Source organism: Gadus macrocephalus, chromosome 10, assembly GCF_031168955.1.
Source record: "Gadus macrocephalus chromosome 10, ASM3116895v1".
NCBI lineage: Eukaryota > Metazoa > Chordata > Actinopteri > Gadiformes > Gadidae > Gadus > Gadus macrocephalus.
The window spans coordinates 1,053,143-1,065,428 of record NC_082391.1 but is presented as its reverse complement, the minus strand read 5'-3'; the positions used below and the strand labels follow the sequence as shown (position 1 = coordinate 1,065,428).

The 12,286-nt window shown below is 50.3% G+C and overlaps 1 protein-coding gene across 1 annotated transcript in view; it reads right to left on the bottom strand.

The window, feature by feature from the left end:
- Positions 1-1,012: 1,012 nt before the first annotated feature.
- The window catches only part of abca1b (ATP-binding cassette, sub-family A (ABC1), member 1B), a 36,616-nt gene continuing 25,342 nt past the window's right edge, over positions 1,013-12,286 (bottom strand). The window contains exons 26-49 of the mRNA XM_060063846.1: positions 11,887-12,009; positions 11,654-11,808; positions 11,184-11,308; positions 10,838-10,936; positions 10,267-10,456; positions 9,966-10,060; positions 9,839-9,871; positions 9,625-9,730; positions 9,404-9,478; positions 8,947-9,116; positions 8,670-8,847; positions 8,041-8,156; positions 7,607-7,751; positions 7,392-7,515; positions 6,934-7,063; positions 6,627-6,753; positions 6,333-6,395; positions 6,044-6,150; positions 4,588-4,729; positions 4,320-4,454; positions 3,780-3,883; positions 3,560-3,652; positions 2,969-3,212; positions 1,013-2,589 (exon numbers count right to left, since the gene is read on the bottom strand). Coding sequence (XP_059919829.1) covers positions 2,419-2,589; positions 2,969-3,212; positions 3,560-3,652; positions 3,780-3,883; positions 4,320-4,454; positions 4,588-4,729; positions 6,044-6,150; positions 6,333-6,395; positions 6,627-6,753; positions 6,934-7,063; positions 7,392-7,515; positions 7,607-7,751; positions 8,041-8,156; positions 8,670-8,847; positions 8,947-9,116; positions 9,404-9,478; positions 9,625-9,730; positions 9,839-9,871; positions 9,966-10,060; positions 10,267-10,456; positions 10,838-10,936; positions 11,184-11,308; positions 11,654-11,808; positions 11,887-12,009 — 3,050 coding nt within the window. The 3' untranslated portion in view covers positions 1,013-2,418. The remainder of the gene's footprint in view (positions 2,590-2,968; positions 3,213-3,559; positions 3,653-3,779; positions 3,884-4,319; positions 4,455-4,587; positions 4,730-6,043; positions 6,151-6,332; positions 6,396-6,626; positions 6,754-6,933; positions 7,064-7,391; positions 7,516-7,606; positions 7,752-8,040; positions 8,157-8,669; positions 8,848-8,946; positions 9,117-9,403; positions 9,479-9,624; positions 9,731-9,838; positions 9,872-9,965; positions 10,061-10,266; positions 10,457-10,837; positions 10,937-11,183; positions 11,309-11,653; positions 11,809-11,886; positions 12,010-12,286) is intronic.

The window sequence follows — 12,286 nt, the reverse complement described above, 5'->3', positions numbered from 1 at the left end:
TTTCCCAATATTTGACAACACAGCACAGACTGTTATAAGAGGGGATATCAAGCTAAACCGCCTACTGTTCCACAGTAGGCCAAAGGCTACGTCAACAGGGCACACTTTGTATGGCGAAATCAGGTTGTTGCGTTTGTACAAGTGATGGGTCGGTCACAAACGATTCGGTCAGAACGAACGAATCCCGAAGGTGAACGACGAGAACTGATGTTATAAATAGTGCAATCTAATGGTTATTGTGTTCATTAGGAACAATTGGCCTTCCCTTGTGCTGGTTTTTAATAGCAAAATCTTTTTTGTCTTGCACTACAAAATTTATGAAATGTGTATTAAGTGAACATTCAGCTATCATGCTTTTGTGTGTTTGTCGTTCAGTGTGGCCCACCTATGTGCCCAAAGCAATAAGCTCATGTTTCCGTGGAGCTTCTCTCCTCAAATAGCACCTGATCCTGGTGTCTGGAAAACCATCCAGATGCATTTTAAGAATTCAATTTTATGTGTTTTTCTGTAATCATCTGAAATGGAGATTATCCAGATTATCGATTGGCTGATTGAATTGTGATGAATATGAACAAATTATATTAATTCACCTCATAATCAGACTATTTTAAATGTGATTACAAATCATTCTCTTAACAAATCATGCGGTGTATTGGGACCATAGAAAATTGTCCTAATCTTAAATAAATGCAATAATCAATATTTGATCGGCCTTATAACGTGAACTGTGAAAAATAATAAAGATTCCTTTTTCTACCTGAGCATTGCTAACTCCAAATTGGTCAATAGTGGAGGACTATTTAAACTTGAGGTCTCCCTTTGGCCAATCGAAGGCAGATTACCTTGATAGTATTGGGATGGGGTAGATAGGTTCAAGCCAGTCTATCTAGGCTTTGCCCAGAAGCACACATTGCAGGATGAAGAAGTGTTTCTAGATTTTAAGCCTAGAAACACTTAGGAAGTAGAACACGGCCCTTCCAACAGCTTCACAGAGGACACCGAGAGAGGGGTTGATTTGTTTTGTATTTATTGTATTTTGTGCAGGGCCAGTAACAGTTATCCTCACAGTCCTGTCTTTATACATTTCAACGTAAACAGATATTAAATATACAACTTGTTTTTCTAAGTCGGATCTCTTTTTTTGATAAAAAAAAAGAAAAAAGGAATAACAAAACATGGGAAACAAATCACCCGACGTAATCTGTGGAAATTTCAGTGCAATAAAACAATTCCAATTGACACCATGATTAAAGTGCTTGGCATGGGGCTTCCCCCTTCTCTTCATTCTCCCCACACCACTAAAGGACCCTGACCTTTAACCTTAAGGACAGTTTAGTGATGTACCCTTACTTTGGTCTCATTGCAAGTTACTTAGCTTATGCCAAATCTTAAATGGTCACCCGAACGAATTATTTCACTGGGCGACAAACTAGCCAGAACGGCTTTAAATTACAACAAACAAACATCTTGAAATGGATTGGAACTCAACAGTAAAAAAGCCCCTCCCCGACCCAATAGTGGTCAAGGCCATGGAAATACTGTAGTGTGCTATGGAAGCATTGATAAATCTAGCCCTAACTGTGTGTGTGTGTGTGTGTGAAATGTGTTGAGGTATAAAAAACGGTATGAAATGTAGACACTTAAAACAAATCTGTTATTTTCTCTCGTCTTTTCTTATAAAATCGACCCCCCCCCCCCCCCCCCCCCACTTCTCAGATGATACAGTACATTGCACGGTGTCCGCTACACACGTTGATGGGAGTGTTGTTGAGAAGAGGGGCTGTAGGGGACTCCCAAGTCCCTGTACGACACAAGGCCTTTACGAGAATGCCACTTAAGGAGGGGGGAGAAAATAAAAGGCCAAACAATCCCACAGTTCTGGCATCATCTACATGTATAAATAAAAGCAACATTGAAAAAACTAAAATCAAAAGGATTCGAAATAAACAAAGATTTGCAGTCTAGCCCTTGGCCCTTGAAATTATTTTGATTCTTCAACACACATCAAATACGACACAAACCCTGAATTGTTATCATAGGCAGGCACTGATCGCAATCACACAAAATAGGAAAAAAAATAAAATAATAAAACAGGGAAAGGAGCATCTTGCTGTTATTCAAGTTTAAAACTCCCTCTCTCTTGCTCTCTCGCTCTGCGGTGCCAACAGCCGTAGAGAGACCTGCCTCCCAGATACTCCACTGGGGATCAGTAGAATCGTCCTGCATCGACCGCTTCGGTCTGCTTGGTTCCAGTTTGGACAGGCTTCGTCCGGTTCAGCGGGCGGAACAACTTTTGTCAACAACAGCGTTTTAAAAGATAAACAATACTGGAGGTTTAACAGGTCAGGCCAACTCCGCGTCAAGGTCGGGGGTTTGGGCTCTGCCATCACTCTGGGTTCTGCTGGCGTCGGTTGGGTCTCACATGACGGACTCTCGGAGCTTGTCCTCCGCCGCCGCCGCCGTCGCCGCGGTGGCCACAGCGCCCCCGGAGGAGAAGAGGGGGATGGTGATCGCCGTCTCCTTCCGTTTCACAGAATTGTCTTTGGAGTGGTAGTCGTCACTTTGGTCCTTGGCGAAGTTCACAAACACCTGTGACGAGACGCAGAGATGGGGTCAGGGGTGGGGGTCAGCGTGCAAAAGTGACAGTCTAGACTGCCTTGGGGTTTGATCTTATGGGTCTGCGTTGGATCCCTTTGGGTCCAAGTGTCATCGCCTTGGTCGGCGTGTTGATCGTAACATCTGCAATATTCACCACCGTTTTCATAAACCCATTTCGGTTTATTCTCAAAAACATCAGCGCACCCCCATGTCCCAAACTGGGGACGTCCAGGGTGGTCTCTAAGGAAGCGTGCGTCGGCCTAGTGGTGTACCTGGTCCAGGGTGGTCTCTGAGGAAGCGTGCGTCGGTCTAGTGGTGTACCTGGTCCAGGGTGGTCTCTAAGGAAGCGTGCGTCGGTCTAGTGGTGTACCTGGTCCAGGGTGGTCTGGCTGACCGAGTAGTCCTCGATCTGCAGCAGCTCCTTGTTGCGGGCCAGGATGGAGAAGACGTGTGCGAGGGAGGTGGAGCTGGAGGGCAGCTGGTACTGCAGCATGTTGCGGTGCCTCTCCTTCAGCGTGCTGCCCGGCAACTCGCTCTCGATGAACTTCATCACTGGCACCAGGTCGGGGTCGGGCCCCGTCACACGCAGGACGATGGTATAGCCATCGCCAAACCTGGTGGGGAAAGGAAGAGAGGCAGGCAGGCAGGGAGGGTGTTAAAACGACTGACTGTGTCCTGAGGAATTGATGGTCAAATCTCACATGAAGCCGTCAAACAAAGCGGTAAAACATGAAAGCATTAACTTCAATGTATAGGTTAGTGACAACATTAGGCTGCTATTATTTAGCTCAACAAACAGCCATCAACCTGTGCATCTTGAAAGAAAGATTGCGTTGCATTCGTACATTATCAAGAGAAGACACTCTTCCATAAGACAGAAGGAGCCCTCTCACAGAGGAACAACGATGATGCTGGTGGCCGACAAACGGATGTATTTACAGCGTTTAACGGCTGGACTTACCTGTTCTTGAGGTGTTGGACGCTGCCCAGACAGCGGAACCTCCCGTTCACCATGATGGCCATTCTGGTGCACAACGCCTCACACTCCTCCATGCTGAGGGTCAAAAACAGACAACATGATGCACTCCGTATGGTCGAATGTTTTTATTGAGGAACAGCAGAGAAGGCTCCCTGTGTGTGTTTCTGTAGAGTGTGAGAGTGAGTGCTGGCAGAGCCCTGACCTGTGCGAGGTGAGCACCACCGACCGGCCCTCCTTGATGACGCTGTGGATGCAGTTCCAGAGAGCGCGCCGGGCCTTGGGGTCCATGCCTGTGGTGGGCTCGTCCTGGAGCAGCACCGGAGGCAGACGAGAGCCCACAGGGGGAGCACGAGACACAGAGGACGAGGTCAGGAGGGGAGACAACCTCAACACGCCACCTTCCTCCTCCTCCTCCGCGTCTTAAGGACACGTTTTTCCGAGAGAGTTCTGAGGATTTATCTACAGTTGTGTTTCTCTTTTCACTCTCACTTCTCTCACACAACAGACAGGTTAACTCCGACTGAAGTCTCTCCTTTCTCCCATCAGAAAACAAACCCAGACTGAGCCAGTTTCTACCGAGCCTACCGTTTACGCAATAGGTGGCCTGATTGGGTTCAGGTTTACAGTATATTGATGTCGCCCAAATTAAGGGATTATTTGATTGTGTGTAAAGAAACCTGCTCCACTTTTGTTTGCTAGTGTTCAAGTGCCCGTGTACCATCGAGCGTGCGTGCAGACCTACCAGGAAAACGACGGGCGGTCCACCAATCAGAGCCATGGCGGTGGACAGCTTCCTCATGTTGCCTCCGCTGTAGCTGCCTGCTGCCTTGTCCACGTACTTCACCAGACCCAGCTTCTTGATGCCCCACTCTGCCACCTGGTCCCCCCAACGCACCGCCACAACAGGTGAGACACTTCCACACACATGAATGGCACCGACGCAAAGATTAGAAGTAAAAATACAAGCACGATAAATGTTGGATCCATGAGACGGTATAACGGCGACTCACGTCGCAGACTTCCTTCTCGGGGACCCCCCTCAACACGGCGTAGAACTCGAGGTGCTCTCGTCCCGTCAGCAGGTCGTTGATGGCGTCGAACTGGGGACAGTAGCCCATGTTCTGGTGGACCTCGTCTATCTCCCTCAGGATGCTACCCCACACACACACACACACACACACACACACACACACACACACACACACACACACACACACACACACACACACACACACACACACACACACACACACACACACACACACACGTTAGTCAAATGAAAAACACTGCAGTAAACTTAAGAGTAATGTTGATAGAACTAGGAAAAAAGGATGTACATACAGACTATTTGTTGCATTACTGTCGTGGAAATATTAATCATGTTTGTGCATTAATTATATTAACCTTGTTTATATAATTACTAATCAATTGAAAAGGCATTCGTAGAAATTCTTCTTGCACCTAGAGAGGTCTCTCTTCCTGTCTCCATTCCAATGTGTTACAGTAGTTCCCATTTGCATTGCCACTGTAGCCAGGGGTCTGACACAAGGCCAGGCCAATCTGCTGACTCCTTTGTTGTGCAGATTCCTATAACTGTCTCCCAGCCTTGTAGACATGTCCACACTCCCCCATAGTGTATTGCAAATAACCTTAGTCTCTCCCACCAGGGCTGACTTCAGCAACGGCCAATCCTTAACTCTCCACAACGATCACTCCCCCTCGCCTTTTGTTTCCTTTGTCGTCACTGACCATGGTGTGAAAGCTTCCCTACAAGCATCATGTGCACCCATTGTCTACATGGTTGGTAAACTGCTCCCTGTATCTTCCCATGATCATGCTTTAAAATTAAATCAAATACTTTGCTGTCAAGAAGTGTCCTTGAAGAAGTTATTCCTCACCGATTGCCTTTAGAAAGTGTGATCAGGTTAAGGGCGTAGCTTATGGCAGAGCTTACATGTTGCCACCGGTGGTTCGGTTTGGTATGAAAAGGTGCAGAACGGTTCGCGTTTCCACCGACAAAAGTGGCCAAGGTATTTCGGGAACACGGCGAACGCTTATTGAAGAAAATGTCCTGGAAAAGTTTGCCGTCCTTCTTGGACGTCCTGCATTGTTGCTCTTTGTTTCCTGTGCCGCGTTCTTCTTTTTAAATTGGATTTATTAGCAGGCTACACTGTGTCGCGCTGCTATGGTCGCGGTGCTTACCAAGCTGCCGCGGCTATCGCCATGTGGCTTAAGCCCGCCCTGCCATGTGGGTGCCGTCGGCGGTGGAGACGGGGGCCGTAACTAAGTCGTGCATTACCGCACCTATAATACCGGACCTTATCGAACTGTCCTAACTGCACCCGCCGGTGGAAACGCGCCATCATATCCAACATGATCTACTACTGGGTCAAAGGGCCCTCAGGTCAGTCTGTGGAAGAGGGAGGTTCAGACGTAGTAATAGGAGGAGAGGGGAGGTGTGCTCACCTCCTCCCAGCTATGAAGGCTTCTCCACTGGTCACCAAGGCGTCTCCCGTCAGCATCTTAAAGGTGGTGGTCTTCCCTGCTCCGTTCACTCCCAGCAGGCCGAAACACTGATGAGAGGGAGAAATGAAGTGAGTGACAGATCCATGTTAATACAGCACCATCCCTCCTCTGAGGAAGGGTTTGTTGACTAATGTTCATCATCGTTCAATCATATCAACATCAGAAAAAATATTATAATTAAGAACTAAATCTAAGGTGTGTTGAATCCTGTCCCCTCCATCCAGCTCACCTCTCCAGGCGGTATGCCGACACACAGACGGTCCACCGCTGGCTTCTGCTTCCTCTTGTACACCTGCACAAACACTTTGTTCAGCTCACAGAAGAACACTACTCATGTTTGAATGCTGTAGTCTAAAGACTCAAGTTTAGGGCCAGCCTCCCCTAAAACGAATCGGCAAAGTGAAAGATAGATGGCACAATGAATTGGATGGGTTTAATGCAGTGGGTGGAGAAACGGGTGGATGAGATAGTGTGTGGGCGGAGGTGAAGACAGGTAGAAGGATGGAGGAGGAGCAGCCTGTACCTTGGTCAGCTGACGTAGCTCCAGGATGTCTCCCTGCCCCATGCCGTGCACGATCCTCTGCCTCTCACGCGCCACGTCCTCGTCTTCCTCCCCGAGGGGGGTCAGCTTCTTCAGGTGGCTGATGGGCCTGGTGGGGGGGGGGGGGGGGAGGTCAGGAACACGCTGGGGGAGCTTAGCCAGTTGTCTGTCTCTGTGTGTGTGTGTGTGTCTGTCTGTGTGTGTGTGCAGCCAGTTGTCACAGTGTGCGTGTTTGTCTGAAGGCGCGTGTGAGAAGGTATATATGCGTGTACATGTCATGTTCCAGTACCTGGGTTTGATGCAGAAGCGGTACTGGATGAGCACGGTGATGATGAAGAAGACCGCCCCCTCCACAGCCATGGCGAACAGGTTCTTCCCCACCATGTCCCACTCCAACGGGGAGCGAAGCCGGTTCTCCCCTGGACACCACAGAGCGGTTTGAGGGAACAACCCCGACACACAGCTGTCAGACCTACATTCAGTATTTTGTATAATATTTTTGGGATTGGCTTCCTGTGTTTGATTGCTCGAAGGAAACTAAATGTCCACTAGAAAGCTTAGTTAACCCACGGTATACGGATATCCTGTGCATTGTAAAAAACAAAACGATTTATGGATAGGTTAAATCAAAACGATAAAATAAAATCAAAAACCCACGTTTCCAAATCACTGGGAATCAAACTTCTAACCCTGGCCGTGATAATACCGTCCTCTACCCTCTGAGCGAGACAGGATCGTGGAGCTCACCGAATCGCTCCAGGGCGTCGGCCATGGCCTGGTTCTTCACCATGTCGATGAGACCCCTCCCCAGGCAGAAGTGGGGGAAGATGAGCAGAACGTTCTTCAAGATGTCGTTGATCCCGCCGATCTCCTGCAGAAGCCAAACAACAGGTCAGCCCCTTGAGCCCCGTGCCTCCACGGAGGACGCCGTACCTGGCCGCCTGGCGGGGGCTCGGACTCACGTTGTTCCCGAACAGCTCCATGACGAAGGTGGAGATGCTGCCGTTGATGCCGATGAGGATGTTGACGCTGGTGAGGACCACGTAGGCCGTGCTGGGGATGGTGAAGAAGAACGACGCCGGGTACATCAGAGGGGTGATGGACCACCTGAGGGACGACGCAGACGAGAGGTCAGCCTGGGAATTCCGATTTTTCTCGCTCAATGGGCAATCAAATGTACACACAAAAGCATAAAATCCATTAAGATATAAAACATGAGCCCCTCATTAGGTAACGGGTGACTCTGTTTTATTCCTTTGGGAGGGAAAAGGGGAGTTTTCTTAAGCGTTCCAGAACGTTCCCACTCGGTGTCCCCATAGTCCTCTGCCGTCCGGGAGGGGAATAAGGTGACGGAGCCCTTTGAGTGCCCAGGGGGTCGTGGGTTCGAAGCCCTCACCCGTAGAGCAGCAGCAGCAGGGCGAGGGCAGGGAGGTTGGTGGAGGAGACGTAGGCCTGCTGTTGGAAGCAGACGAAGATGAGGATGACGAGGGACGCCGGGACGATGTAGTTGAGCTGGGGAACACAACAGGGAGAGGGGCGTGTTAATGCGATGGTCCACCACACAATCACACCAGCGATACCCCATGGGGCAAATCATATTCATGGTCACATTTAGGAATTTGTGGACCAGTTTTTTTTTTTCTGTTACAGAGTAAACTATGGGTTAGACAATTTGCAAAATGCATTGTCTGCTTTAAAAAGTATGCAAATTTAAATCTTAAATTTAAATTCAGAAAACTGAGGTCTATGTGTATTAATGTGTGTCTAAGACAAAAAGTATAACGAAATGAGTCCCCTCAGCCCCCACCCCTCCACTTCCTGTCCCCTCCGTCCCGCCCCTCCACTTCCTGTCCCCTCCGTCCCCGCCCCTCCACTTCCTGTCCGCCTCCGTCCCCGCCCCTCCACTTCCTGTCCCCTCCGTCCCGCCCCTCCACTTCCTGTCCCCTCCGTCCCGCCCCTCCACTTCCTGTCCGCCTCCGTCCCCGCCCCTCCACTTCCTGTCCCCTCCGTCCCGCCCCTACTCACCATGTCCCACGTGAAGTTGGCCACCCAGTACATCAACGGCTGCACGCCGCTGATGAACTGCATGTGCTTGGCCTTGCTCACGCGCTCCTGGATGAGGAACACCACGAAGCTGGCCGGCACGAAGGACATGGCGAAGATCACACAGATGGACACTAGCACGTCCACCGAGGTGGTCACCCTGCACGAGGAGGGAGATGGTCAGACACAAAGGAGACACTCTTTACAGGGACGCGGTCCTCGTGTTGCCAAGGGTGGGTCCAACCCGAAGCGGACTCACAGTGCGACCTGGGACAGCTGCTCCTTGGTCAGGTTGAGGGGGTGGTTGAAGGCTCTGATGCCGTACTTGGTGGGGTCGGCCCCGGGCGGCAGGTTGGCACGCAGGATGCCGTTGTTCATCACGTTTATGAACGCCCCGATGCTGTGCCAGCCCTTGTTGTTGAACCAGATCTGGGAGCGGTAGACGGGGCAGGAAGGAGGAATAGACGTAGGATGAAGAGGAGGAAATTGGAATAGAAGCACGAGGAAGGGGGGAGGTGGAAGAGGCCAAAGAGTTGAATGTGGAAAGTAGTGAAGGAAGAGCAGTAGGGAAAATATCAAAGGAGGGATGAGGAAGAAGGGTTGGAGACACAAAGAGCTTGGGTCAGGTTAACTTTATCCGCAAAGCCCTGAAGCACGGCGGGTTTTCAGAGGGGCTTCAAAGGCCTAACATGTGGACCGCCTCAAGGTCTCCTTACCTTCACGTTGTTCTTGGTGTCCAGGCCGTTGATGAAGCCGGACAAGCTGCCCAGGAAGCGATCCGCTGCAGCCCCCTTTGGCAAGAGACAGAAAACGACATGAACATTGTGCATAGAGGCAGGCCTGCAGAAGCTGTTGAGAGCACATGGTGTGAGCCATTGTACTGTCATCTTCAGCCAGCAGCGACATTTAAACCGTCCCAAGTGGGCTTTACACAAACCTTCTGTAGTTCAAAGATCTTCCGGACCCGCTCGATGGCATCGTCCACCTCATTGGCTGCAGGGAGGACTTGAGTGCTCCTGGCGCCCAATGAGAAGCCTCCATATCTAGAAAAGAAAAACAACACGTTAACATTGATGTCAAATAATTTGCAATCTATGTCCTCTTGGTCAAAGACATTTTGAAAAAAAACACGGTGAAATTGGAAAACTTACCTGAATTCATTCACCCACACTTTGTTGTTCAAACTGATCAAAGACAAAAGGGAAAGAAAGGTTTTGTTAGAAATGTATTTTGCAGTACCAGTGGGCTCATAAAGAATGACGGTTCTTGTTTACAAACCTTTTTCCGATGATCTGAGCGTAGGTCTTCACCAGGTAATCGGAGATGTTTCGGCCAGTCAGGTTCTGCAGCGTGTCTGTAGCACTGATCTTGATCTGCACACACAACAAGGTCCAACGTTACCTGTTGGCTTTGCTCGGGGTCACGGTGGAGGTCAAAACATGACTTATGGCTCGGTGTGAGGACAGGACTAGACGAATCCGTGACAAAGGGCAAGGGATGCACTTTGACGGATTTGGACTAAGGCTATGACCTGACCCGTCCGGGCTCCGACTAAGTCCTGGCAGTGCGTTGCGCTTACCTCCAGGGGGGGCAATCCGCCCGCTCCAGCGGGACATTCCGGAAGCATCTTCTTCTTCCCGTCGCAGCTGCAGTTGCAGGCGGGCGAGGGGTGGTCCATGGTCCAGTTGGTGGCGCTGAAGAGCATCTGAACGCTCTCAGGAACTTCCGGGACGGCCCATTCCTCGTCTCCCATCGTACAGGAGCTCCCACTGGAGAGCGAGAAGGGGGAGGAGACGGGCGCCCGTTGGTCAACCGTGACGGGGGTCAAGAGGTCGAAACAAGGTCACAGTCATCGTCACGGTGGCACTGCGTCAGGACGGACTCAGGCCCGTTTATTATAATGGTTGGTTCTGATATTTCGTTTGAGGTTATTTCGTGTTTAGGATAAAACAAGATTAGAGATTTTTTTTACACTTCTCCAGCTTGGGGCTGACCTCCTTATTGTGAAGCTCAGGCGGGAGAGACAAAAGTACATTTCCTCTCGAGTCTTTAGTTGCCGCCCTGTAGGTGTATGTGGAATGACCCACCAGTCTGTCAACAGGAAGACATGTGGTGTATGTGGGGCGGGGGGGGGGGGGGGGGGGTCTTACGGGAAGGGATATCCTTCCATGCAGCGCGTGCCCAGGCCCGGCGCCTCCATCAGAGCACTCAGCAGCTTGTTCATGGTGACGTCGTCGGGGGCGTCGTTACTGGGGACGGAACACGGGTACATGAATAACCCTTTCACAAACACACACTCCTTCACATCCTGATGCACCTCATACAGACAGCAACTCCTTCATCAACAGACTAATGCATCGTCTCTCCCAAAGTGTCGTTAGAGGGTGAGAGAGGGGGTTTGAGGGTGAGAGAGGGGTTTGAGGGTGAGAGAGGGGTTTGAGGGTGAGAGAGGGGGGTTTGAGGGTGAGAGTGAGTGAGTCAGGGGATCTGCAGTACCTGAAGAAGGTGACCTGCTCCTCGTACATCCACGGCTGGAGCTCAATGCTGGGATACTTTCCGAAGGGCGGGACGATGAGGCTGAACACCAGAGCGATGCAGACAAACACGGCAGGAAGGACAATCTGCAAGGAGGGGAACAGGTCAGAAACCCATCCAAGCACTCGCGTCTAGCCACAGCCAATCGTCGCTCTAATATACGGCAACAGACTCCTAGAGTTTTCTTTTGCAAAGCATCAATACGAAGTGCAGAAGAACAAAATTTGTTCAAATGAAAAGAAAGGATGACATTTGAATTAATCTTAATAGATGACCTCAGCTCTGCCATCTGTCTTCAGGGATGTCCAATCATAGAACCGCCCAAAACATTCTATCCCAGTAGCCAATCATAGCCCTGATATGTCTCAACAACGAACAATCAAGGAGTGCCTCCATCCTACAGCAGTGGCCCCATCCAACATGAGCTTCACCTGAGCGAAGAATCCTTTCCGGGAGCGTCGGGCGTAGAGGAACCTCTTCCAGATGAGGGCGATGAACTGCTGCTTCCTCAGAGTCCATCCCGTCTCCTTGTAGGACCCTTTACCGTGACTGCAGTGGAGCCAGTCCGTCTCCCGGGGATCGGCACCTTCAGGGGAACGACACGACGGTTCGGTACACGGCGCTCAGTGAGTCAGTGAGTGAGTGAGTCAGTGAGTGTTTCTACCTGGGTCTCCCTCGGATTCGTTGCCTTCCTCGTGGTCGTCCTCAGTGAGGGGCTTCAGACAGCTCTGGTGGTCCCCACCGAAGGCATGCGTTCGCGGCCTCCGCTTCACTGGCAGTGTTCCGTCTATACACACACACACACACACACACACACACACACACACACACACACACACACACACACACACACACACACACACACACACACACACACACACACACACACACACACACACACACACACACACACACACACTTTGTTATGGGCTATTTGAGGCACATCAGTTTGTGCATCCAGCCATGTTCTCTCCATCTGTCTTCCATGTTTGCGGTGACACAAGCAACCGTTCATTGATACATCAGACGAGCTGTGACCTGCGGGTTTTACTTTTTGGAATGAA